This window comes from Bubalus kerabau, chromosome 18, assembly GCF_029407905.1.
Source record: "Bubalus kerabau isolate K-KA32 ecotype Philippines breed swamp buffalo chromosome 18, PCC_UOA_SB_1v2, whole genome shotgun sequence".
Lineage (NCBI taxonomy): Eukaryota > Metazoa > Chordata > Mammalia > Artiodactyla > Bovidae > Bubalus > Bubalus kerabau.
This window is the reverse complement of record NC_073641.1, coordinates 66,088,797-66,116,277: the sequence shown is the minus strand read 5'-3', so window position 1 is coordinate 66,116,277 and position 27,481 is coordinate 66,088,797. Positions and strand designations below refer to the sequence as shown.

Here is a 27,481-nt window from a genome sequence, read left to right as displayed (position 1 = left end):
ACAATTTCTGATGTCAGATTACCATAGTTTTGGCAGATAACTTCAAAGGAATAATGTAAACTAATAAGCCCTTGCTGCTAGCAAACCAAATATTTGCTGCGAAATGGCCTTGTTCACTTGGCTTCTCACCACTGTCTCTTTCCTTTGACAGCACCAGGGGCTACCAGTGGATAGAAGTAAGTGAGTGCTATGGTTCCTCCCTCTTGACCCTGCAGTGAGGTGGTTCATAAGGATGAAGATCAAATCTGGTGACACCCATAAAACTGCAACATGGCCTGTTTTTGCCAATGATGGAGTCCTAGCTTCCTATCCCTCAGGCACGCTGAAATGTGCACTCATGAGAGGTCCCCATCAAGCAGACAGGATGCTCCTGGCAGCTGAGCATTCTCTTCAGTTACCATGAGAGACACGATCCCTGAGTCAGGCAAGGACAGAGATGCAGGCACAGTGTATCAACTCATGCATTCTTGGATCCCCCTTAAGTCGTCAACCAAAAATTATCGCTAATAGCTCACATACCAGTAAGTGACACTCTCATGTGGATTTGGAAAGCCATATGCACTTTTAGAGGGGCTTCCCAGATGGCACAGTGGTAAAGAATCTATCTGCCAAAGTAGGAGATGTGGGTTTGATTCCTGAGTCAGGAAGATCCCCTGGAGAGGGAAATGGCAGCCCACTCCAGTATTCTTGCCTGGAAAACCCCATGGACAGAGGAGCCTGGTGGGCTACAGTCCCTTGGGTCACAAAGAGTCAGACATGATGGAGTGTCAAGATACTGAAATATGCACTTTAAGAAGCAGGGTCCTCTGAGTGTAAGCATCAGGGTAGGATAGCTTTGGTAGTTTCAGAAATGGCCCCTAGAGTCGATATTCCTGAATCTGTAAAGGACCAGTCTAGGGTAACGACTAAAGCTCCCATGTCCACACAGGTACCTGCAATGGGCCAGCTGCCAATCACAATGTTTATACCTGGACAGTGTGGTTTTTGGATGCTCTGTCTCCATAGCAAGCTACTCACCTGCCCTTTAAAAGAATGGTGATAAACTAGATACCCTTCATATACTAGAAAGTTGTCATTGAATTCTCTTTTCACCAAAAGCTTCAAATGTTGCAGACATTTCTGTTACATCACTATTTGAATGTGTGAATGGAATTTAAATACCACAGAGATTTGATAGTCACCTTTGCATTTAAAAAATTGATGAACAGAGTCTAATTTAACATTCAGAAACTGTATGCTTTTCTTTCTTCTAACATTTTGCATACTCTAAACACTTTTCCCAGTCTAACAATGAACACATGGATAGGTTTAGATTTACCTAAACATATAAAGAGGCTTAGAATCTGATTTTTAATTTTTTAAATTGAGTTATAGTTGATTTACAATATCATGTTAGTTTTAGTTATATAGCACAGCAATTCAGTTATACAAATCTATGTACAGGATGCATAGGTGTATAAGTGTATTGCAAATTAGGTTTTTAATTTAAAATCTCCCCCCACAGATCATGTCATTTTTAAGTGGTCAACCTCTCTATCTTTTTGTGACCTTTTTCTTGAATAGGGAAGGCATTTATCGGAAGTGATTTCCCAAACGCCTGGACAAGCTGGGTTTACACTTGCGTTTAAGCCCAAGTGTCAGGAGGGACGCACCTGGAGCAGTTCGCAATCTCCATGCGGGGGCCCTGGCACTGCCAGCCGCCACACTGGGGGGCCGGGCTGTCACAGGATCGGGTGCGACAGAGGCAGGATCCCACGGCGCTGCCGTCCGTGTGCGTGCAGGGCGTCCACGGAGACCACGCGCCAAAGTGCCCATCCACGGTGAGATTCCTCACCTAGGAAGCAGACATAGGCAAGGATGTCAGAAAGGGTTAAGGCTGCAAACATAATAAGAGAAAAAAATCAGATCTCCCACAAGACCATCAGAGCTTCTTTGGAGTATCTCATATTGCAATCAAAAAGAGAGGAAGGGGAAGTATTTCGAAGGAAAGCAGTAGAGGCCACGGGTGGAGACAAGGATGAAGTGGAGGAGAGGAGGGGGAGGAAGGAGGTGGAGGGGAGGAGGGAACAGACGGAAAGGAGGAGGGGGAGGGGAAAGTGCTAATGACCTGTCAATCAAACCATGGCAGGGTTGTCTAATCTAGTTCTTTTTTTTAATTTATTTATTTTAATTGGAGCCTAATTACTTTACAGTATTGTAGTGGTTTTTGCCATACTTTGACATGAATCAGCCATGGGTGTACATGTGTTCCTCATCCTGAAGTCCTCTCCCAACCTCCCTCCCCATCCCATCCCTCTGGGTCATGCCAGTGCACCAGCCCTGAGCGCCCTGGCTCATGCATCAAACCTGCACTGGCGATCTATTTCACATATGATAATAGACGTATGACAATGCTATTCTCTCAAATCATCCCACCCTCACCTTCTCCCACAGAATCCAAAAGTCTAGTTCTTCTTGTTGCTGTTGTTTTTCATAAAAAAAAAAAAATCTTTTATTTGTGAGGAAGCCATGTAAAACTTATTATAAGTAAGTATAAGTTTAAGTAAAATTTTAGGAATCAAATTTAGGACTTGCCTGTGGTTTAGATAGAAAAGCATCTGCCTACAATGTAGGAGACCTGGGTTTGATCTCTGGGTCAGGAAGATCCCCTGGAGAAGGAAATGGCAACCCACTGCAGTACTCTTGCCTGGAAAATCCCATGGATGGAGGAGTCTGGTAGGCTACAGTCCATGGGGTCGCAAAGAGTCAGATATGACTGAGTGACTTCACTTTCACTTTTAGGAATCAAGAATAAAGGACATCCTCTCTCCTCTTCTAAACATGCCAGAACAGAATGGAGCAGAATAGGCTGTAGCTATTGAAGCTAAAAGCAAAGGAGAAAAGGAAAGATATATCCATCTGAATGCAGAGTTCCAAAGAATAGCAAGGAGAGATAAGAAAGCCTTCCTCAGTGATCAGTGCAAAGAAATAGGGGAAAACAATAGAATGGGAAAGACTAGAGATCTCATCAAGAAAATTAGCATTACTCTAATTAAATACCAAGGGAAACTTTCATGCAAAGATGAGCACAATAAGGACAGAAATGGTAGGGACCTAACAGAAGCAGAAGATATTAAGAAGAGGTGGCAAGAATACACAGAAGAACTGTATAAAAAAGATCTTCATGACCCAGATGATCATGATGGTGTGATCACTCACCTATAGTCAGACATCCTGGAATGTGAACTCAAGTTGGCCTTAGGAAGCATCACTACAAACAAAGCTAGTGAAGGTGATGGAATTCCAGTTGAGTTATTTCAAACCCTTAAAGATGATGCTGTGAAAGTGCTGCACTCAATATGCCAGCAAATCTGGAAAACTCAGCAGTGGCCACAGGACTGGAAAAGGTCAATTTTCATTCCAATCCCAAAGAAAGGCAATGCCAAAGAATATCAAACTACAGCATAATTGCCCTCATCTCACACGCTAGCAAAGTAATGCTCAAAATTCTCCAAGCCAGGCTTCAACAGTACATGAACTGAAAACTTTCAGATGTTCAAGCTGGATTTAGAAAAGGCAGAGGAACCAGAGATCAAATTGCCAACATCTGCTGGATCATGGAAAAAGCAAGAGAGTTCCAGAAAAATATCTACTTCTGCTTTACTGACTCTCCCAAAGCCTTTGACTGTGGATCACAACAAACTTTGGAAAATTCTGAAAGAGATGGGAATACCAGAGCACCTGACCTGCCTCTTGAGAAATTTGTATGCAGGTCAGGAAGCAACAGTTAGAACTGGAAAAACAGACTGGTTACTAATTGGGAAAGGGGTACATCAAGACTGTATATTATCACCCTGTTTATTTAACTTATATGCAGAGTATATCATGTGAAATGCTGGGCTGGATGAAGCACAAGCTGGAATCAAGATTGCCAGGAGAAATATCAATAACCACAGATATACAGATGACACCACCCTTCCTTATGGCAGAAAGCAAAGAAGAACTAAAGAGCCTCTTGATGAAAGTTAAAGAGGAGAGTGAAAAAGTTGGCTTAAAACTCAACATTCAGAAAACTAAGATTATGGTATCGGGTCCCATCACTTCATGGCAAATAGGTGGAAAAACAATGGAAAGAGTGATAGACTTTTTTATTTGGGGGGGGCTCTAAAAATCACTGCAGATGGTGACTGCAGCAATGAAATTAATAGACGCTTGCTCCTTGGAAGGAAAATTATGACCAACCTAGATAACATATCAAAAAGGAGAGACAGTACTTTACCAACAAAGGTCCATCTAGTCAAAGCTATGTTTTTTTAGTAGTCATGTATGGATGTGAGAGTTGGACTATAAAGAAAGCTGAGCACTGAAGAATTGATCCTTTTGAATTATGGTGTTGGAGAAGACTCTTGAGAGTCCCTTGGACTGCAAGGAGATCCAACCAGTCGATCCTGAAGGAAATCAGTCCTGAATATTCACTGGAAGGACAGATGCTGAAGCTGAAACTCTAGTACTTTGGCCATCTGATTCAAAGAACTGACTCACTGGAAAAGACCCTGATGCTGAGAAAGATTGAAGGTGGGAGGAGAAGGGGATGACAGAGGATGAGATGGTTGGATGGCGTCACCGATACAGTGGACATGAGTTTGAGTAGACTCTGGGAGTTGGTGATGGACAGGGAGGCCTGGCGTGCTGCAGTCCATGGGGCTGCAAAGAGCTGGACACAACTGAGCGACTGAACTGACTGACTGACTGAATATCCCATTCTTCTTGTTCTCTGGGTTTCTCACGTGAGTAGAAGGTCCTGCCATCCCTGACTGACAAGACATTAGCATACTGCCCTTTCCCTCCTTCTCCTCTTTCTTTTCTTCTGTCCCTTTCTCGTGATGTCACTTATATGTGGAATCTTAAAAAATAATGGCACAAATGAACCTATTTACAAAATAGACATAGAGTCACAGACACAGAAAACATACTTATGGTTAGAGGGGGAGGGGACGTGGGGGAGGGATAAATTGGGAGATTGGGGTTGATATAGACACACTAATAATATAAAAAAGATAACTTATAAGGACCTATTTTATAGCACAGGGAACTCCGCTCAATAGTTTGTGATGATCTATATTGGAAAAGAATCTGAAAAATGAATGTGTATATATATATATATATATATGTATATGTATATCTGATTCACTTCATTGTACACTGGAAGCTAACACTATACTCCAGTAAAAATTAATTGAAAAAAGAAAATATAAAATGAAAAAAAGAACTAAAGTTAACACTCACACATGTACAACTCTTGCATTTTTATGTTCCTTAAAACATTGAAAGATTGGTCAACTAGTTTTATTTAAGATCTGGCTTGGTCTAAGAAAGTCATTTCAAACTGACATTTAGTTTACAAATTAAAAGAGTGCTTATTTGGCAAAACTAATACAATTATGTAAAGTTTAAAAATAAAATTAAAAAAAAAAAGAGTGCTTATTAAGCAACCAGATATGTCCTAGTTGTTAAGCACATTCCAGTCAAATCCATATTGTGCCCACCCTCCCACAGTTTATGAGCCAGCATGGAGGAGCTGGACCCATAATTATTACTGCAAATAAATGCAATGATGCAGCTCAGAGTAGGGAGTGTGGACGAGGAGATGGGGGGCTTCCAGCAAGCTGGTGGGATCTAGAGGGATGATGATGATGGAAGGTCTGGGCGAAGGGGTCTTCTGGGGCTGTGGAGGCAGAGGGCAGCCTGAGTGATGACAAAGGGGAAGGATACTGCCACATGTGTGGGCACCAGGCTGCTGTCCCTGGGACGGGAGGAGGTGGCCCAGAGGAAGCAAAGCTGAGAGCTGAGCTAGAAGCTTCAGCAGGGTCAGAGTGGAGGGCGGGAGGGCTGTGTGGATGCCCTATGTTGTGGATGCTCTGTGACGTGGGATGCTGAGAGCCCGAAGGGAGGGGCCTTGAAGGTTCCTTGACCCATGGAGACTAGTCCAGGGCAGGTGGAACCACATCATGTCAGCTCAAATCTGACAAGGGGATCTTCCCAGGAGGTAGTGAGTCCCAAGATTTGAGACTCACTGGACCCAGACTTCAGACCACCCAGCCCTCAGAAGGAATTTCCCCTCTGCAAATGGACAGAAGGCATAGAGTCCAAAGCTCCTGAATTTAACATGGGGAAACTGTGCATTTCTTAGAAAATATAATAAATGAAGAGATGAGGTTACACGTAAGTTACATGCTTCACTTTACCCTCTGCTGTCTGCTGCTCCCACCATCTTGCTCACAAGTTCCTGCCCTGGTTGATTCTGGGGGATTCAAGACTCATCATCCACATGGGGGGAGCAGAACTCCATGGAGGAGAGAATTAATTCCTTTGGAGCAAACAAACTGTGACATGACTGAGCAGAGTCAGACACGACTCAGCAACTAACATGTGTAACTTGTAAAACAAACTGTACTTGTGTGTCACAGTTTCAAAACAAAGGTGAAACCATATTTTGTGAAAATCCAGGCGACTTTCCTGTGGTCTGGTGGCTAAGAATCCAAGCTCCCAATGCAGGGGCCCTAGGTTTGATCCGTGGTCAGGGAACTAGATCCCATAACTTGCAACTAAGATCCAGCATAGCCAAATAAATAAATATTAAAAATACATATATATCCAAGTCAGTTTTATCTCTGCACTGTCATGCCTCCAAATACAACAGGCAAGAGTAACCACTGCTGGTGGTTTAGTTGCTAAGTTGTGTCCAACTCTTTGTGACCCCATGGACTGTAGCCCACCAGGCTCCTCTGTCCATGGAATTCTCTAGGCAAGAATACTGGAGTGGGTTGTCATTTTCTTCTCCAGAGGATCTTCCTGACCCAGGGATTGAACCCAGGTCTGCTACATTGCAGGCAGATTCTTTACTGACTGAGCCACCAGGGAAGTTCAGCATTAACTGTTTGCATTTCCTCTGACCTGGCTGGTTGCTCGTCTCCAGCTGCCACAATGATGACTCTGTCCTTTCTTATCCACACCCAAGGCTTTATACCCATTTGCCACACCTGGCTCTTTCTATAAGATGCGGTCAAAAGGGAGAGGAGAAACCTGCCTGATCCTCTGGATTCTGAGTGATTCACGGGATCCTACACAAATGAGTGAAGGGACGAAGGCAGATATTTCCTGAGAGCAAACATCCTCGTTTCTAAGTTCCCTGTAACCTACTTTCCCACCGGGATAAAAAAAAAAAATGCAACTCCTACTCTGACCATACTTCAAACTGTGATGTTGGAGAAGACTCTTGATCCTCCCTTGGGCTGCAAGGAGATCGAACCAGTACATCCTAAAAGAAATCAACCCTGAATATTCTTTGGAAGGACTGAGGACAGATGCTGAAGCTGAAGCTCCAATACTTTGGCCACCTGATGCTGGGAAAGACTGAGGGCAGGAGGGGAAGTGGGTGGCAGAGGATGAGATGGGTGGATGGCATCACTGACCCAATGAACGTGAGTTTGAGGAAGCTCCAGGAGATAGAGAAGGACAGGGAAGCCTAGTGTGCTGCAGTCCATGGGATCGCAAAGAGTAGGACAACTTAGTGACTGAATAACAACAAACTCTAACCTTAAGGACACTTCAGTGTTTTCTCAGAAACAGAGTCCTACGTAACCTTAATTCCCTTTTCCTTCTTTCACAGTAGATTTCGGTAATACCTGTCTGGCTATCTGAACATAACATGTGGATGACAAGTGGGTCACCAATCACTTAGTCTACCAATCAGCCACTGCTTTGGGAGATGCTGCCAGCTGGGAATGGCACTGATCTGCAGAAAAGGGAGAATATCAGAAGTATTGGACTTAAGTCCAGATTTATTTCCCAATGTAGTTTCAGAATCCTGTGTAAAATTTTTAGTCTGTGGTTTACGGTACTGATGTCTAAATAAAGAGCTCTAGGCTTAATCATTGCTAACGTCTCCTTTCACTCCAAGATATTAATTACACAGTAGCCAGGGAAGAATCTGTTATTTTAATACATTTAGGTGCTTATTTGGTCTACTTTATTTTGTTAATCACTGCAGCATGTATTTTGAAAAAGAGACTCATTGTATGACATAGTGTGCTAATAACCACGTGTCCAGACAGTATTCTTGCTTGGTGAACCCCATGGACAGAAGACACTGGCAGGCTATAGTCCATAGGATCGCAAAGAGGCAGACACAACTGAAGTGACTTAGCATGCCCGTACACACCACCCAGAGTGTGGATGACATTCACACACAAATCAAGCCCAGGTGGATTTCCTTGGTAGCTCAGATTAAAGAATCTGTCTGCCAATGCAGGAGACTCGTTTGATCCCTGGGTCAGGAAGATCCCCTGGAGAAGGGAATGGTTACCCACTCCAGTATTCTTGCCTGGAGAATTCCAGGGACAGAGGAACCTGGAGGGCTGCAATCCATGCAGTAGTAAAGATTCAGTCACAACTGAGTGACTAACACTTTCACTTTCACCCTTGTTAAGCAACACTGCAAGTTAGGACATATATATTACTTGAATCACTCTAGGTATATAAATTTAGATCTAACTTTAGTATTTGAAATCTCTTATACTGAGTAAAATGCTTACATTACAATAATATAAGCAAAAAGAACATTAATCAATATGTCAATTAACTAGTGTCCCATCTCCTGGATAAGAGAAATTCATAAACATTTTTAAATAGGGAACTTTGAGTGGAAAATAGGTCTCTGTCTTTACTCTGGTCCATAAAGTCAAACTTTTCTTTCATTTCAGTCAAAAACTAAAAATAATAATATAAATTACATTTTAATTGCTTTTAGAAATACTTCTCTAATCCTGATCTACATCAATGCTAATCATTTCATCTAGCTCATTTCTTTCTAAGAGATTTTTTGAAAGATATGTATAATTAATTAAAACAAGAGTTGGGTAATATAGGATTTCCCAAATTCTGCCTGGCAACGTACATAAATCAGAAAAATACACCTTTTTCTTTCCTTAGCTTTGTTCAAAGTGATACAATTTATTGTCTGTTGTTGGATGCTTTGCATATTCTTATCAAAAGTGTATCTTGGTAAATAACCAATTACATTGGATGAGATGGGAGAGATGGTTGTGTGTAATGAAATCACCTCAAATCAGGGGGAAAAAAAAAAAACCTTCTTAAGTGTGTTTTAGGGACAGTGAATCAGAGATCACATCTCAGCCACATTTTCCAAAAAGAGTTGGTGGAGGGGCAGCTCTGAAACCAGGGTAGGTCCACATCATCCCCTGACCTTTCCTGAGTTTGTATCAGAAGCTGTCATCTCAGCAGAAAGAAGCAACTTTAGTGATAACCCTCCGGTCGCTTCTTAAATATCCGGTCACCTTCATCTTCTGACCATAGAAACATACAAGTGTACTTGTTACAAAACTAAGTGGGTGAGTGTGTATTTCCCATTATGTAATTAAGCATGTTGCAGATAGCCACTGAAACACCCTTGAGCCCTGGACTAATGACTTTATTGCTTAAGAAGAACTGCTGTTACCTTCTGCCCCCCTTTTAAGCATTAAAACAGTAAGGTCAAACCTCTGCAAGAAGATGTGCTGATTCTTCTAAAGTGAATGTCTGAACTTTTAAAGCTACATGTCACATAGCACACTCTGTGTTTTCTTTAGCTGCAAAGAATTTAAAGGGAATACCCCTGTGCTTGTACAGTGTGGTTCAGACAGAAGAAAGGACTTCACACGGACAGTGGCATGTTTGAACCGGTTTCAAAGACAAGACACTGCAGATGTGTTGGCCCCTAAATTCAGAGATCCGGAGCTAAAGAACAAAAAGGACTGGCAGCTCAGCCCACCCCCTTCATGGCTTTGCTGAGAGCCTGGATGTGGTGAGGCACCCTCCTTTAGAGGGAAAAGCCTACACTTTGTGCCAACAGTTGGGGAATGACACCGGTTTAATCACCTTAGCCTTCCTCCAGTCACTCTGCCTGCTTGTCTCATTTACAAACTGAAGGACAGCCTTTGTGACACATGGCTTAGATAATGCAAAAAGCAGCTTCCTTGATAGGAAATGGACAGACTGTTCCAATGTCTCTGGCTGTTTGGAACAGAAGGACCATCATGGATTTAGCATAAGGGACGGTGTCCCTGCTTTCTCACCTGTCTTGCAGGGTGAGGCCAGGGCTGATAAGAACGCACACAGGCAGTGAGGTGATGGCCAAGGGACTTACGTAAATCCTAAACGTGCTGAAGTTAATAGCTGTTGCTCATATTCTCCAAAGACAGAAAAATAGAACTTGGGATGATTTAACTGACAGCTCTGAAGACAAAGGAGAAGAAAGGCCGGATTGTGCAGGTGAGGACCCAGATAAACATAACGGCAAAGGCAAGAGTGGAATCTGCTTTCTTGGATTCGAGTCTGACTGTAAATAGACCGGAGTTTCTCCACATTCCACAGGGTTCCCTGGGGGAATGCACTTTAGGCTGTTTCTCCCAGGAATTCCCTGACACTGAGCAGTAGCGAAGACACTGTGCCACATGGGGTTCCATAATATTATCCTTTAGTGTGTTTAAAAGCTCTGTTTCCCTGCTTCTGGAATTATAGCTCCCAGGAGATATGGATGGGTGTGGAAGATACTATTTTATTAGTATTAATGCTACAAAGGGCAAAATGCTGCTGCTGCTGTTAAGTTGCTTCCGTCGTGTCCAACTCTTTGCGACCCCATAGACGGCAGCCCACCAGGGATTTTCCAAGCAAGAATACTGGAGTGGCTTGCCATTTCCTTCTCCAATGCATGCATGCATGCTAAGTTGCTTCAGTCATGACTGATTCTGTGTGACCCCATCGACAGCAGCCCATCAGGCTCCTCTGCCCACGGGATTCTCCAGGCAAGAATACTGGAGTGGGTTGCCATTTCCTTCTCCTGAAGGGCAAAAAAGTACACACCAAACTCTGGAGACAAAAATCCAAGAAGTAACAGAGATGTTACATCCCATTTGCAAACCAGCACTATTTTCTCTTAAGATAGTGCATGTATCTGTGTGTGTTCAGTCATGTACAACTCTTTGCAATCCCATGGACTGTAGCCTACCAGTCTCCTCTGTCCATGGGATTTTCCAGGCAAGAATACTGGAGTGTGTTGCCTTTTCCTGCTCCAGGGATTCTTCCCGACCCGGGGATCAGACTCTCGTCTCCTATGTCTCCTGCATTAGCAGGTGGATTCTTTTCTCTCTCTCTCTTTTTTTTTCCCTGAAATTTATGTATATTTAATTAGAGGATAATTGCTTTACAATGTTGTGTTGGTTTCTGCCACACATCCCCATGAATCAGCCACAGGTATACAGATGTCCCCTCCCTTTTGAACCTCCCTCCCACCTCCCAGCCCATCCCACCCCTCTAGGTTGTCACAGAGCACCGAGTTTGGGCTCCCTGAGTCGTACAGCAAATTCCCACTGGCTAACGATTTTCCATATAGAAATGTGTATGTTTCCATGCTATTCTGTCAGCTCGCTCCACCCTCTCCTTCCCCTGACTGTGTCCACAAGTCTGTTCCCTAGGACTGCATTTCCACTGCTTCCCTGCAAAAAGGTTCATCAGTACCATCTTTTAGATTCCATAAGAGTAGTGTTATTCACTCAGTCGTGTCTGACTCTTTGTACCCCATGGACTGTAGCTCACCAAGCTCCTCTGTCTATGGGATTCACCAGGCAAGAATACTGGAGAGATTTGCCATTCCCTTCTCTAGAGGGTCTTCCCGATGCAGAGATTGAAGCCAGGTCTCTTGCATTGCAGACAGATTCTTAACCATTTGAGCTACAGGGAAGTCCTCTAGATTTCTTATGTATGTGTTAATATATGATAATTGTTTGTCTCTTTTTGCCTTGCTTCACTCTGTATAATAGGCTCTAGGTTCATTCACCTCATTAGAATGGGCCTCAAATGCATTCCTTTTTATGGCTGAGTAATATTCCATGATATATATGTACCACAGCTTCTTTATCCATTCATCTGTTGATGGACATCTAGGTTGCTTCCATGTCCTAGCTATTGTAAATAGTGCTGGCAGGCAGATTCTTGAGCCACCAGTGAAGCCCCTTCTCTTAAGATATTTCTTTTCAAAACAGACAGCAATTGAGGCAGCATCCTGTGTGGCTTGGTGCAGGAAGAGCTGAATGAGTTAAGAAAGCACAGACCAGATTTATGAGGAAGGTTCTCATAGGAAAAGGAATGGATGCCACAGAAGGGTGGGTTAGGACCATGGGTTAGGACCGTGGGTTAGGACCGCTGGTGTCCCGGGGACGGTGCTTCCAGAGCTGGGGACCCGGACACTCACAGGACAGGTGGCAATGCTCTGCTCCCACTGCGTCATGCTCAGGCTCTCCTCCAGGCTCGTGCATTTCTTCATCACCACGTCCCAGCCACAGTACGGATCCTGGGCCCCAATGCAGGCACTGAAAACATACACCAAAGGGTCATCAGAAAGGCAGGTTAATCTAGAACAAAAGAGGTAAGCTAAGAGTTGATCCTTAGGATTTGATGTAGGAGCCAGTTATGTGAAACAAAAGCTTCCGTCTGCACGTTAGAGAACATAGCTAACTGCATACACCAGTAAGTATCTAATTAAAATTAAACAAATTAATTTTAGTTGAAATGTCTATTTTTTTCTAAGATATAGAAAATGACTATTGGTGCTAACATGGTGACTTTAGGTGTTATGAATGATCTAAAGTCAGACTTTTGCTCAAGAATACTAGTTACCACCTCCACCGCCACCACAACCAACATCATCCCATGAATAATAGGCATTATTTGTGATAAGTAAAATTATTACATCATTGATACACTAACAGCTTTTATAGGAAGGTATTAATATTTTCGCTTTATTTATCATCATAATCATTATCACTACCACCACCATCATCATTACTACATCATCCTCACCCACTTAATGATAGATATTATTGGTTAAACAGACTGTGATTATTACATAATTTAACCATTTAAACAACTCTAATGAGGAAGTGAAAGTGAAGTCGTTCAGTCGTGTCCAACTCTTTGTGACCCCATGGACTGCAGCCTACCAGGCTCCTCCATCCATGGGATTCTCCAGGCAAGAATACTGGAGTGGGTTGCCATTTCCTTCTCCAGGGGATCTTCCCGACCCAGGGATTGAATCCAGGTCTCCCACACTGCAGGCAGATGCTTTAACCTCTGAGCCACCAGGGAAGCCTTCTAATGAGGAAGGTGTTATTATTTCAACTTTACTGATGAGAAAAAAGAGACACTGAAAATTTCTAAAATTTGCCCAAGGACAAACAAATACACACCCAAACCTGTAACACGACTGGTTCAAATATAATAAAATAAATAAGTCTTCCTTTTGAGTAGCAGACTTTAAAAATGTATTAAAATTTTCCATTTAATAGTGGTTTAGTATAGCCCTGTCTATAATAATCAATATACTGTATCATAAATACTGTAGACGGTAGATACTTTATTCTAACTCTGTCGCAATGAAAGAGTTCATATACAACATGGGAATGATTAGATAAAGATTTCTGGCCAACAACAACAGCAACAGATACAATAGAAGGCTGGGAATTCCCTGGAAGCCCATTGGTTAGGGTTCTGTGCTTCCAGAACAGGAGGCACAGATTTGGTCCTGGCAGGGGAACTAAGATCCTACAAGCCATGGGATGTGGCCAAAAATAAAAATTAAAAAATCCAGGAGATGTGGGGAGGGAGGAAGCAGACAGAGGACAGTGAGAGGGCCAGAATGGTACAGAAGATGCTCCCACAGACAAGCAGCCCATTGGACACTTTCTCTTAAGAGCCAGGAGGTCAGGGACGCAGGACACGGTAGTGAGCAAAGGCAGCAAATACAGCCTGGGAGTGACAAGGTCTACCAAGTTAGGACAGAGCTCACAAGAGAGTATGGCCACTTCCAACACTTTGGCCACCTGATGCAAAGAGCCAACTCATTAGAAAAGACCCTGATGCTGGGACAGATTGAAGGCAGGAGGAGAAGGGGATGACAGAGGATGAGATGGTTAGATGACATCACTGACTTAATGGACATGAGTTTGAGCAAGCTCCAGGAGATGGTGAAGGACAGGGAAGTCCAGCATGCTGTAGTCCATGGCGTCTCAAAGAGTTGAGCACAACATAGCAACTGAGCAACAACAACAATAAGAGACTGAAGATGCTATAGAGCTACCAGTTCACTGAGAGCAGGGCTACAAATTCTTACTTAATCATCAAACATGGGGCCAGGGAGGTAGTCTAAATAATAATGCCATTAATATTAATGATATTAAAAACCCCTTATTAACAAATCAAATATGATAACCTTGAATAGAGTGCTGTTCTAGGAACTTGACCTCTATCTCCTCATTTAAACCTCATAAAAGCTTTAAATACACTACCCCCATTAGCTACTCCACTTAGTCTCATTTTAAAAGGGAAAAAAATAATCAAAGAATAGAATGGAGACAAAGACAAAGGAGAAGTCCAAGTTCCACAGTTGGGGATGATAATCCAAAGGCAATAAATCAAGCAATAGAGGAAAATATGGCTGGTTAAGTTACTATGTAATTACTGCTTATTAACCAGCCAAAGTTCAAAGGGTTAAAACTGGTGGTTCTCACTGCAGGACCAGGCTGGGGTGGAAAGGAGTGTCAAACAGTTACCTTCCCTATAACCTCACTGGGACTTTTTGATAAGTGCCCTGTAGCTGTTAAAAGATAAACTGAGGCCTATTAAACTGTTCGGGGGGACTTCCCTGGTGGCTCAGTGGTAAACAACATGCCTGCCTGTGGAGGAGACACAGGTTCAATCTCTGGGTTGGGAAGATTCCCTAGAACAGGAAATGGCAACCCATTCAAGAATTCTTGCCTGGGAAATTCCATGCACAGAGGAGCCTGGTGGGCTACAGTCCATGGGTTACAAACAGCAGGACACAACTGAGTGACTAAACAACAGCAGCAACAAAATTAAACCATTCAAGAGTTTCTCTGAGCAAAGGAGCTAAGAAGCAGTTTTTATAGGGAAGATTCCCTGGTGGCTCAGAGGAAAAGAATCTGCCTACAAGGCTGGAGACCTGGTTTTGCTCCCTGGGTCAGAAAGATCCCCTGGAGAAGGGAATGGCTGCCCACTCCAGTCTTCTTGACAGGAGAATTGCATGGACAGAGGACCCTGGCAGGTTACAGTCCATGGGGTTGCAAAGAGTAGGACACAACTGAACGACCAACACTTTGAGTTGAGAAGCAAGGCAAGAAAGTTATTTGATTGCCTGCAGCTTAAGAGGTACCTTACTTGGGAAAGCCTGGTTGGCTGCTTGCCATCTTGTTCTTAAGTTTCACCTTCTCTGATCCCAGTGTGCTGACTGGGTCAGGCAGGACTAGCGCCTACTCCTACTGAAACATCCCTGCCGGATGCTCAGCGTACATCACATGGCGGGATCTACTACGTGTTTGATCCTGTTTTCCCATCGGTGGGAAAAAAGGGCTTCGAGAATTATTTGAGAAGCCTGGATTTGATTTCATGCTTTTTTTTTTTTTTTTTTTTTAAATTAAAGCAACATGACCATGAGACAAACTTCACCTTCCAAAAAGAAGAAAATTTCACCAAGCCCCTAATTTTGCCTGAGACTTCCCCTTGCAAAGTTGCCGGTAGAACTGAAGCAATGCCACAGGGTTACAAGGAATAGTTAAGCTGCTTTATTCGAAAAGCAGCTTATAGTAACATCTCTTTCTTCTGATACCACTGATGGTTTTGAAGTTTCTTAAAATGACACTTAAAACACTAAAACTTCTCTATAATCATAAGAGCCCATTCATTAAAAATACCATTTATATATAAACATGTTTTCCTCACAGTTAAGTATTTCATACCACAAGGAACATTCTAATGATCTCTCCCAATATTCTAAATAACACCTTAAGGAAAACTAGTAATGACTTCTTATTTTTGGAAGGTGGGTCTCTGAAGGAGGTCGTGTCGAAAATCACAGACTCCCTACTAATGCAGCCACTGTGGAAGGGGCTTTTCTTTATTCCACCATGAAAATGTGTTTCTTTCTGTGATGAATCTTTTCAATAATATTTTTTTTTCTTATTTTGTTAAGAATTTTAGATTATTTTCAGCTGACTTATTGCTCTGGCATCTGAAAGTATATGAATTCAGAAAAAAATGTTGGTCAGATCCAAGATTTAATTTGAAAACACATTTATTGAAAAGCGTATTTTAGAGCAAATTTATATTTTTAGAGGTAGGCCTTAATTCTAGAAGGATAAACTACTTTCCTTTTTACAGGAAATTTATCTAAATTAAAATTTATATAACCTCTTCCTTTACTTTTTAAAGTTCACAATTATGCTATTTGTTAAGTAATAGGAAAAAAAGGCATATTCATCAAAATCTTTCTACTGTATTTCTGGAAAGCTGGTGCTAAATACTGAATATCATCCTCTTGTGTATTAGATTAAGTATCGATGACTTCATCTGGCTTGTTTCCATCACACTAACTGCCATTATGTCAACTTATTTTTGATATTAAGAATTTTTGCTGTATCAACAAAATTTATTCATGAAACATGGAACATCAGAAGTGTTCCCATCATTCATTTCTTCATTACATGCTTAGCACCTGCTGTGAACTGACCTTGAAAGTGATGGGTGTGCCAGGCAAACAAAAGAGACAGTCAGTGTACCAGAGAACTCACCTCTCAGTGAAGGACATAAACTTGAAACAACTGCAACAGCAGCCAGTTGCAAAGTAAAAAAAAAAGGGGGGGGGGATGAGGAAGTATGCAGAGAGAGACATTTAAGATGGGACCAATAAGATGACTAGAGTGATTGACATGATACTTTTCAGGGAAAATAGAACATTTTAGCAGGGAGATCAGAATGAGGCAGGGAGATCAGAATGAGGCAGCAAGACCAGCTGGGAGAGAGCTTGAGGGTCTAAAGAAACACCCAATAAACGGATGCGGGGTTTTGGAAGAAGCTTGGTGTGTAGAATCTGCTGAGTGCTCCAGCCTCCCTCCCTAAGGACTTAGGTTTCCTTGTAAATGCTGCATGCATCTTTAAGGTGTTTCCCAAATTCTACGCAGGAATCAATCACATGTCAAATATCACTATTTATTTGTATTATCATGAGGATGATAGTGAGAGAGAGAATAATTTATCTGTTCATGAATGATAGTGCCTTAATTTCTAAGACAATCTCAGGTGCCTTATTCTTAATCACTAAGTCACCATATACTTCAGAATCTGTTTTTACTTTGAGCTGCATTAAAAGCATTACACTACTAAAAATAAGATAGAGACATTCCAATTAGACAGTAACCTTTTTGAAGAAGGGCTTCCCTCCTGGCTCAGATGGTAAAGAAACTGCCTGCAATGCAGGAGACCCAGGTTGGATCCCCGGGTTGGGAAGACCCCCTGGAGGAGGAAATGATACCCACTCCAACACTTTTGCCTGGAGAATCCCACGGACAGAGGAGCCTGGTGGTTTATAATCTATTAGGTCCTAAAGAGATGGACACAACTGAGCAACTAACACTTCCACTTTCTGAAAAGTGCATTCTAAGACATCCACAAACTCCTCAACTGGTAAATCTAATTGGAGCATATTGTTTTCCTCCTGTTTCCTCTTCTATAAAACTGGAATGATAATGCTCACCTCACTGGGTTGTTCTGAGGATTAAATTACATCATGCAGTTAAGAAAAAAAAAAGCAACCAAACAGAACAAAGTATTTTGAGATGTGATGTACATAGCTGTTCTACTTAATGCATGCATGCATCCTCAGTCGTGTCCAACTCTTTGCAACCCCATGAACTATATAGCCTGGCAGACTCCTCCGTCCATAGAATTTTCTAGGCAAGAATAGTGGAGTGGGTTGCCATTGCCTACTCCAGGGGATCTTCCTAACCTAGGGATTGAAACTGTGTCTCTTGTTCTCTTGCACTGGCAGGCGGATTCTTTACCACTGGTGCCACCTGGGAAGCCCTTCATCCTTAACCTCTAAACATAATTACAAATTAATATATGCGGTTGATTTTTGAGAGCGTCTGAAAACATTGTATTCCAAAAATACTAACTCTGTGAATACCTTGGGGTCTTTATTTAATAAGGGCATGTGTCACACCAGGATGTGTTCCTTTAGGTATTTCAGCTACACATTTGGGTCGATTATAAAGATTTTTTAACTACTTGCATATGCTCACACAGTGCCGTGGTTTGAAGGCACAAGAACCAGGAATGAACTTGCAGCCCAGTGAGGGAGGAAGACCATGGTCATGATCATTGCTTGACACCAGAGTTGATACTGTTAAGTAAGAAGTCCAGACAACCGGAGCTACTGGAGTCAGAGAGAGCTGTGGCCCAGATGAGTTCCAGGAAGTTGGCCTTTGAATGAAGCTGGGGATTAGCTGAGTAAGAAGAACATCCCTGGTCATTATGGCCCTGGGAAGGACAACATGGAGTTACATGCCCATGGCATGATCAGGGAGGTAAGCCAAGCAGCTTGGATGGGCTGAAGTTTCCTCAAGATTCCAGATAAGCGTAGTGATGCAATTAAAATGGTGCTTTGCTTAAGCATGAGGAATTTGTCTGTGGTGTATTGGATGTATATGACATCTACTAGAAGATTAATTCATAATTCCCAAGAAGAACTGAGATACAAGTACATTTGAAACAGCATTTTTTTTAAAGTTAGGACACATGCCAGGTAAACAGAAGACATAGTTATCAATAAAAATATGTGTCCACACTCATGATGCATAGCATTCTGAAGGCTATGATTTGTAGAGAAAGTTAATGAACTAGAATTTCAATTAGTCACTAACATTCAATATATTAAAAACTATTCATTATTGGCTTATCATTAAATTATATTGATTAAATAAAATGAGGATTTTTCACATTTCAATTTGCTTTTATCATCAAGTTCAAATAACTGATTTGCACTGCTGGAAATAGTAAGCAAATGGTTTTTTGTTAAAATCTTAGTAGGGAGATAGAACACTCAGGTTTTCCTGAAAAATTTGTTTTAAAACTGAGCTAGATTGATATAAATTTTGCAGTGAGGCATTATGGGAAAATTAATAGTTTAAACAAATAGTGAAAAAAGTGGGGGGTGTCTGAAGTAAGCAAAACAAAAATGCTTCCTGGAAATTGAGCAATTGTGATCAATTTTGGTTTCTGATGTGATACAGAGAGTCCCGTTTTATCCAGTTTTCCCACATAGATTACTGAGCTGTTTATCTTGGCCTCTGGGTGGACCTCAGTCATTGGGGACTTTTCTCTTGTCCAAACACAATGATTTTCTGGAAAGGTCATTCTGCCCTTTGAAAGTGAAGCTCTCCAGGGAAGGCGGGCTATCCAGTTTTGTATTTAGGGACAAAAGGGGCCCAGAGGGCAAACATGGGCCCTTCCCAGCTCAGGGCTGTTGACGGAATTTCCAAGTGACCGGAAAATGCTGCGTCCTGCGCCAGGAGAAAAAGAAGAGCATCGCTGGAGTCTTTTTTCAGGGAAAAGTCTACACTTTGGTATCCTATCCTCTCTACTCTGTACAAAAGAGGTAACTACAGGTTCCAGTCCCCTCTCCTGCCTGCCCAATCAAGGAAACCAATGCAGACACAATTACTTTTTGCCCCCCTCGTTTAATCAAGAGAAACCCTTCTGCACATGAGGGTTTAGTGGGCAGAATCAGAGGACATAGGAGAGGTCAAAGGGTCAACAGTAGCACCTGAAGAATGTACAAAGTGTCAAGTCACATATTTTAATTTTTACACAAAACCCTATAGGAAAGTAAGTCCAGAGTAGGGAGGGAAATATTATGTTGGCTTCTTACAATTCACTCAATAGTTTGCCCATGACTGAGTGAATGAGGCTTGAGCCAAGGTGTTAGCACAATCCATCCCAGGAAGGACATCCACCCATCTCAGCAGAATAGTGGAGGCAAGTATGGTGCCCATGTTGCCTCTGGATTCTCTGTTACCCTCCCCAACCACTGGGAAGGGCCTGGTGACAGCACCAAAGATAAGCACTTGACCTTCGTCACACATGGCACAGGTCCGCCTCCATCGGTGTCTGAACCTCAGCCCCTCTTGTAAAGACAGGTACCCACTCACCTGAAACAGGGGATTACTGAATTTCCACTGGCAGATGCACCTGCCTATTGGATGGGACCATGCTGACATCACTCACCTACACACAGAGTGTGGTCGTGGTAGAAAATCCCTTTGCTCAAACAGACTAGAGCTAGGTAAATAACTGAATGCAAGGAGCAGAATCTAGCCTGATGGGTCCCCTACATCTCAGACAATGTGAAGTCATTTAAAGGTGCAAGAACAAATTCCTGACAGCTCAGTGTGCCCTCTGGTCCAGAGGCAAGTGAAGCTTATCTGGACAAAGAAGGCAAAACACGTGTATAACAGCAGCCCTGGTTCCTCAGGACCTAGGTGAACTGAATATAATACTCAGGCAGGAAAGAAGAGGAGCATCTCATACTGAATTCTTTTTATTTGTCAGACCCATTATATGGTCTCTGTCTTTTTGTTTTCCTGGTGGCTAAGATGGTAAAGAATCTGCCTGCAATGCAGAAGACCTGAGTTTGATCCTTGGATCGGGGAGATCCCCAAGAGAAGGGAACAGCAACCCATTCCTGTATTCTTGCCTGGAGAATGCCATGGACAGAGGAGGCTGGTGGGCTACAGTCCATGGGGTCACACGAGTCAGACATGACTCAGCGACTAACACTTAACACACTGAGTCACTTGCTCACAATCACACATTAAGCTAAAGTCTTATCCAGATCCACCTGCATCCAGAGCTCATGATCTTTCCATATGGGAGCTGCTTTGTGTTGACAGAGGGATGATGATTTCCTTAAGAATCACTAATTCATTGGACCAGGCTGCAAATACAATCTTACGGGGACTCAGGGAATAAAAGCCAAGGTGTTTCTGCTGAGAATAACTCAGATGCAAAAATCCGGTGTTGCCTATAAGCTTTCTGCAGCCCAAACTTTCCCATAGAGCACTGTTGTTGTTCAGTCACCCAGTCATGTCTGACTCTTTGCGACCCCATAGACTGCAGCACGCCAGGCCTCCCTCTCCCTCACCCTCTCCCGAAGTTTGCCCAAGTTCATGCCCATTACATCAGTGATGCCATCCAGCCTTCTCATCCTCTGATGCCCTCTTCTCCTTCTGCCCTCAATCTTTTCTAGCATCAGGGACTTTTCCAATGAGTCAGCTGTTCACACCAAAATACTGGAGCTTCAGCTTCAGCATCAGTCCTTCCAATGAATATTCAGGGTTGATTTCCCTTAAAGTTGACTGGTTTGATCTCCCTGCTGTCCAAGGGACTTTCAGAAGTCTTCTCCAGCACCCCAGTTTGAAGGAGTGGTGGAATAGAGTTCATTACATAGCTTTCAATCTGCAAGCTCAAAAACAGGAGGCCAGTAGAGTGGACAGTAAATAATGAAACCTTGCAGTGTGAATCCTTTAGTTGTGCCTCTCAACACAAATGAGGTACAAAAGGTTGGTAATTACACTGATTTTAAAACTGTATCCAAGATGACTATTTGGAACCCAGACTGCCACTCGGAAGACAGTAACATGCTCATTTAGGAAACCAACCAGAGAGTGAAACCCCAAAACTGTTGGGTGACTAAGGAAAGCTAAGAACTTGTACTAGCGGATTTGACTTGTGGAAAATTCTTTGCAGTTTCTTGTTCTTAGAAACTTATTCTCCATTGTAATGACAATATGATTACTTTAACACATTTGGCAAAATAAGAGAAGGAAAAAAGTGTACTCATAATTCTAAGGTTGTGGGGGCAGCCCATAGCATCTCTGCAAGATGACACTCATATGTTTTCTTTGCTTTCATTTTCTACCTGGATCTAATATATGTCTACATCATTGTCAAAGGTGGATGTACCATGATCCTACTGCAGACTGAACTCCCTCACTTTATGACTTCTAAGATTCTGTGATTAACTCGAGAATATTTTTTTTAGTATTTGACATTCTTTTCCTTAGAACAGAGAATTCCTTTTAGAATAGAGAATTCCTCCCAAATTGTAAGCGTCCTACTTCACATAAACCCCATTTCCCCTGAATACTACTGAAGAGTAGTATGACATATTTCTTAATTTACTAGTTTAATTCATCCATGTTCATGTTCTATGCATGTTTTGTCTGTTCCTTATCCACCCTTCCCAGGACTTGGGTGTGTGACTTAATGACTCTGCTGGAAGACACTGTGTCCCAGTTCAAGCCCACCTCCCACCCACTCTTACAGGGTTGTAATCAGCATGTTGGCATGTATTTTACAGTTGTAAATATCATGTGGACATATATACTTTTCCTTCTATTTTCTAAACAGTGTTAATGACGGCAAACACATAATGTCAGCTTATTTTTTTCGGTTAAGATCGTATCATATACATGTCTTCATAGTCACCATTTAATGATTTAAGAATAATCCACTGAGGGAATACTCCACCAAGTCAGTATACATAACTTGGTAATTAATTCCCTTACTATTGGAAATTTAAGATTAGAGCACTGGTTGTGATTCAGACATAGCTTAAAAAATAACTGGAAAGGAACAGCAGGCTTGGAGATTAGGTCCTAGTGGAGTCTAGGATCAGACTTTAATGATAAATCAATTTTGGGATAAAGTCTAAAGTAAGTCCAAGGTCCTCTGGTTCGAGTCCAGAAGAGATATTTGGGAGATTTTATTTATGTCAGAATTTCTTATTAGATTCTGAGCCCAGGAAGACAGGGTAAGGATGTGTCATCTGTCATCATATACACAGAACCTAGCTTGGTGGTTGGTACCCTCGAGGTTCAATAAATATACTATGAGTGAATTAACTAAGGAAATCCCACAGTCTGTAGAGGCTACACCAGAGCCAGTGCCAATAAAAGCTGAAGACACTGAGATTTAGAAGACTCTTGAGAGTCTCTTGGACAGGAGGGAGATCAAACCAGTCCATCCTAAAGGAAATCCGTCCTGAATATTCATTGGAAGCACTGATGTGGAAGCTGAAGCTCCAATCCTTTAGCCACCTGATGCAAAGAGCTGACTCATTGGAAAAGACTCTGATGCTGGGAAAGATGGAAGGCATGAGGAGAAGGGGGATGAGATGGTTGAGTGGCATCACCAACTTGATGGACATGAGCTTGAGCAAACTCCAGGAGACAGTGAAGGACAGGGAAGCCTGGCGTGCTTCAGTCCATGGGGTCCCAAAGAGTTGGACACAACTTAGCAACTGAACAGCAGCAAGTTTTTTGAGACAGCAAAAGAGACACAGATGTATAGAACAGTCTTTTGGACTCTGTGGGAGAGGGAGAGGGTGGGATGATTTGGGAGAATGGCATTGAAACACGTATATCATATAAGAAAAGAATCACCAGTCCAGGTTCGATGCAGGATACAGGATGCTTGGGGCTGGTGCACTGGGATGACCCAGAGGGATGGTACGGGGAGGGAGGTGGGAGGGGGGTTCAGGATGGGGAGCACGTGTACACCCATGGAGGATTCATGTTGATGTATTGCAAAACCAATACAATATTGTAAAGTAATTAGCCTCCAATTAAAATAAATAAATTTAAATTTAAAAAAATAAAATAAAGGGAGAATATTTATTTTGTAAAATGGGTACTTGTCAAAACATCCTTTTGATGTTTATATGATTCATAACTGAGTGGTTAAGTTTGTCTTGCTAGGGGACTTTTTGGGGATTCTGCAATTTCTCTCTATTTACTGTGCTTGTCTCATCAGGCAAATGATTTTTTTAGAGAATATTTCATTAATAAAGGTGCCAATTATTAACTCCACCTCTTAAAACTTTTTCTTTCAAATAATATACATCCTGCAGTAACTTAATTTTGATATTAATCGTCTTCATGAGGTGTTAATGCTTTTTTAATTACAGGCTAACTAGAATTTGAAATGTAGTTATTTGAATGGAATAACTAGACATCCATTCAAAAAGGGAGTTAAAGTTTTTTCTTAATGGTTTCCTCTTTCCCTCCAGTTGTATAAGCAAAATTTAAAAGAGATGTCTCTTATGTTATATATAGGCTGTGGTTCTTCCAGTTCTCAGCTTTTCTTCTCTCTCCAAATAGTTTTTTTATAACAAGGCAAAAATAAAACAGATACCTAAGGACTAAGGGCTTCCAGTCCTTTGGGTAATGTTTTACATCACTACTACACTTTTCTGTGGACTTTCCAGGTGGTGCTAGTGGTAAAGAACCTGTCTAACAATGCAGGAGATGTAAGACGTGGATTTGATCCCCTGGGTCAGGAGAATCTCATGGATAGCAGAGGCTGCTGGACTACAGTCCATAGGGTGGCTCAGAGTCAGACACAACTGAAGCAGCTTATCATTCATGCATGCATACTTTTCTTTGAAGAAAGCTTTACAGTTTCTCAAGAACTGAGGGTTTTTTGTTTTTGTTTTTGTTTTTTGTTTTTTTTTTTTTAAGGTCATGAAGAAAAATAGTAGAAAGGAGAGAGGCAGAGTATCCATTTGTTAATTTGATAAGTATTTACTGAGCCTGTCTCTGGCCAGGCACATGCTGAAGGCAACAGGGAGCCTAGAAAGACAGTGCCAGCCTTTGGAGTTCATGTTCTTAAGGGCAGAAGGAAGCCTGCCCTGACAGCCCATACTCAGAATTCCAGTTTCTGTTCCGTGACTGATGAGTCTTTGTAGAATCTCTCTCTGATTCCAATCCACTTCCTCATCTGTGAAATGTTGACTCTACAGCCTAATAGGTTTATCTTAGCTCATAATTGTGGTGGATGTCAAATAAAAAATAAAAACTTGATGAGTGTCTGAAGAGTAGAAAATATTAACTGAGTTTAGAGTTAAATTATGTAATTTAATACTTAATGGGTGTAATTTAACACCCAATTTTAAATGTTAGTATATATAATGATGCAAGGCATGTTGGTTCATTTGAAAGGCATATATGACAATAATCTAATTCAGGAATCAGCAAATGACAGCCTGCGGTCCTAATCCAGCCTACTCGCAGAAGTCTCAATGAAACACAGGGGAGGCAGATTCTTGGCCCCAGTATCCTGGTGACTGTCACATCTCCATGTCAGGCAAAGCTTAACCACAGCTGACCTAAGCTTAGGTGGAGTGCCCTGGGACGCTTCCAATCATGCACATGGGAGGATTATGAGCGCCTGCTACAAAGCTGCTTTCCTTCCACCTCTCTGTGCTCCAGGGAGGGTTTCATGAGGTAGTTTCTCATTGCCTCCTGAGTTCTAATGAGGCATAAGGGTTTCTGCCCCCTACTCTCACCCCTACTAGAGTACAGTTGGAGGCATAAAACTGTAGCACGTACCCAGTTCCTCAGCCATGTGGGGCCCAAGTTCTTCTGTGGGTTATCAGCTGTGAGATAAGGACCCTGGGTTGTTTTGTTTTGGTGTCATCTGTGGGATAAGGGCCCTGGATTGCTGTTGCCTGGCAGCTCAGTTGCTAAGTCGAGTCCGACTCTGTGACTCCATGAGCTATAGCCCACCAGGCTCTTCTGTCCATGGGATTTCCCAGGCAAGAATACTAGAGTGGGTTGCCATTTCCTTTATTTCAGAGAGTCTTCCTGACTCAGGGATCGAACCCACATCTCCTATGTCTCCCGCATTGGCAGGTGGCTTTTTTACCTGCTGAGACAGCAGGGAAGCCTAAGGAACTTGGGTAGCTGATATATTTTCTGTTCTTACTTTCATTGTCTATGTAAATACTGAACTATCTGACTCTAAAAGTAAATTGTTTCTCTGCCTGATGAATCTGTGTGCCTTGCTGACATACAACCACACCCACTCATTGTGATCTGAGGCTGCTTCCATGCTGCAAGGATGGAGTAGAGAAGTGGCAACAGAGACCCTACAGCCTGGGAAGCCTGAAACATCTTCTCTCCGGTTCTTCACAGAGGAAATTTGCCAACCCACTGATCTAATTAATGCACAGTCCTTAAAATGACTTTAAAGTCTTAGTCAAAAGCCCTACCACCCCCACTTCCCTGGGCTTTCTTTTCTTTAGACCTGGGGAGTTTCATTCCCCTGAATTAACTGGAAGGTCACACAATTTCCTTGGAGGTGGGAGGCGGGGGATAACAGCTTGATTCCTGGGTGTGATGGTTATAGTCTGAGTCCTGTGGTCATTCCTTTCTTCCTAAAGCAGGGAGATGAGAACACTATCAATCCTTGGCCAGTCTCTTCTTTTCCAAGTGGCTGGTTATGACTTTACCTTGGTATTTATACCAGCAGGAATTAAGATAATGGCTATTCTTGGCTGCTTCACCCTGTGCATCCCTATGAAGACCTTGTACCACTTTCATGCTGGGAGCCCTGACTGTGCACCAGCCTCATGTGAGGACGGCACCAGCTTACCTACACTCCATTCACAGGCTGTGCACACCTGCTAAGTTGCTTCAGTCCTGTCTGACCTACGCTCCATTTCACAGGCTGTGCGTACGTGCTAAGTTGCTTCAGTCCTGTCTGACCTACACTCCATTCACAGGCTGTGCATACCTGCTAAGTTGCTTCAGTCCTGTCTGACTCTTTGAGACCCAGCGGGCCATAGCCCACCAGGCTCCTCTGTCCGTGGGATTCTCCAGGCAAGAACACTGGAGTGGGTTGCCTTACCCTCCTCTAGGGCGTCTTCCTGACTCACAGGTTGAACCCTCGTCTCTTAAGTTTCCTGCACTGGCAGGCGGGTTGTTTACCACTAGCACCACCAGGGAAGCCCTTCACAGGCTGTACCCACATCCAGCTCTTCCTAAACACCCATGTTCCTTAGAATTCAGCAAATACGATTCATTTCATGAAACTAACACATGTGTGTGGTAAATAAGTCTTGGAGTATGAAGGGCACACAGGAAAAGTAACCTTTCTCTCCCACTCTACATCCTCAGAAGTCACCCCCCATTCTGATCAGCTGCTTTATTATTTGCATCATTTTTCCATGCTATTTCTTAAATGGGTTGTGCAGGAAAAAAAAAACAAGACTAAAATTAAAACAAGATCTTTCTGCTCATTTTTTTGAGGTCAAACTTGACCAAAATATATTTTTAAGATATTGTTCTTTCAAAATAACTTTCTGAGGAAAACAGTTATGGGAAGTTAAAAACACCATGCCTTTGGCCCCAAGTTACAATGTGTGCACAGCATGGATGGCACGGGCGTGCACATTATTTTGGCCTCCCATGGGTCCAGGGTCACCTCCAGAACAGCTGGAGGATAAAGACTCATTTTACAGTAGCCCAGAGGTATAAAACCTCCTTTTGGTCTCCTTAACCCAGCCTGGTGGCAGTCATAATAAAGAAAGGACTAATGGGAAGAAGCTGGGGGTACTTGTCAATAGACTGAGTTCAGCCTGTCCTGGTACTAATTCTAGCTCTCAGCAACTCCATGGAAAATGCCATCAAATGGTCCATCCCTGCTGAAATCGAATGACTGAGCATGACATATTCTTTGTACCAGGAGGAGCAGA

General features: G+C 42.5%; 1 protein-coding gene across 2 annotated transcripts in view; it reads right to left on the bottom strand.

Moving 5' to 3' along the window:
* Window positions 1-27,481, bottom strand: part of SEMA5A (semaphorin 5A) — a 570,854-nt gene that overhangs the window by 89,881 nt on the left and 453,492 nt on the right. For both annotated transcript variants that reach the window (XM_055554473.1, XM_055554474.1), the window contains exons 13-14: window positions 12,287-12,404; window positions 1,653-1,834 (exon numbers count right to left, since the gene is read on the bottom strand). In XM_055554473.1, coding sequence (XP_055410448.1) covers window positions 1,653-1,834; window positions 12,287-12,404 — 300 coding nt within the window. The remainder of the gene's footprint in view (window positions 1-1,652; window positions 1,835-12,286; window positions 12,405-27,481) is intronic.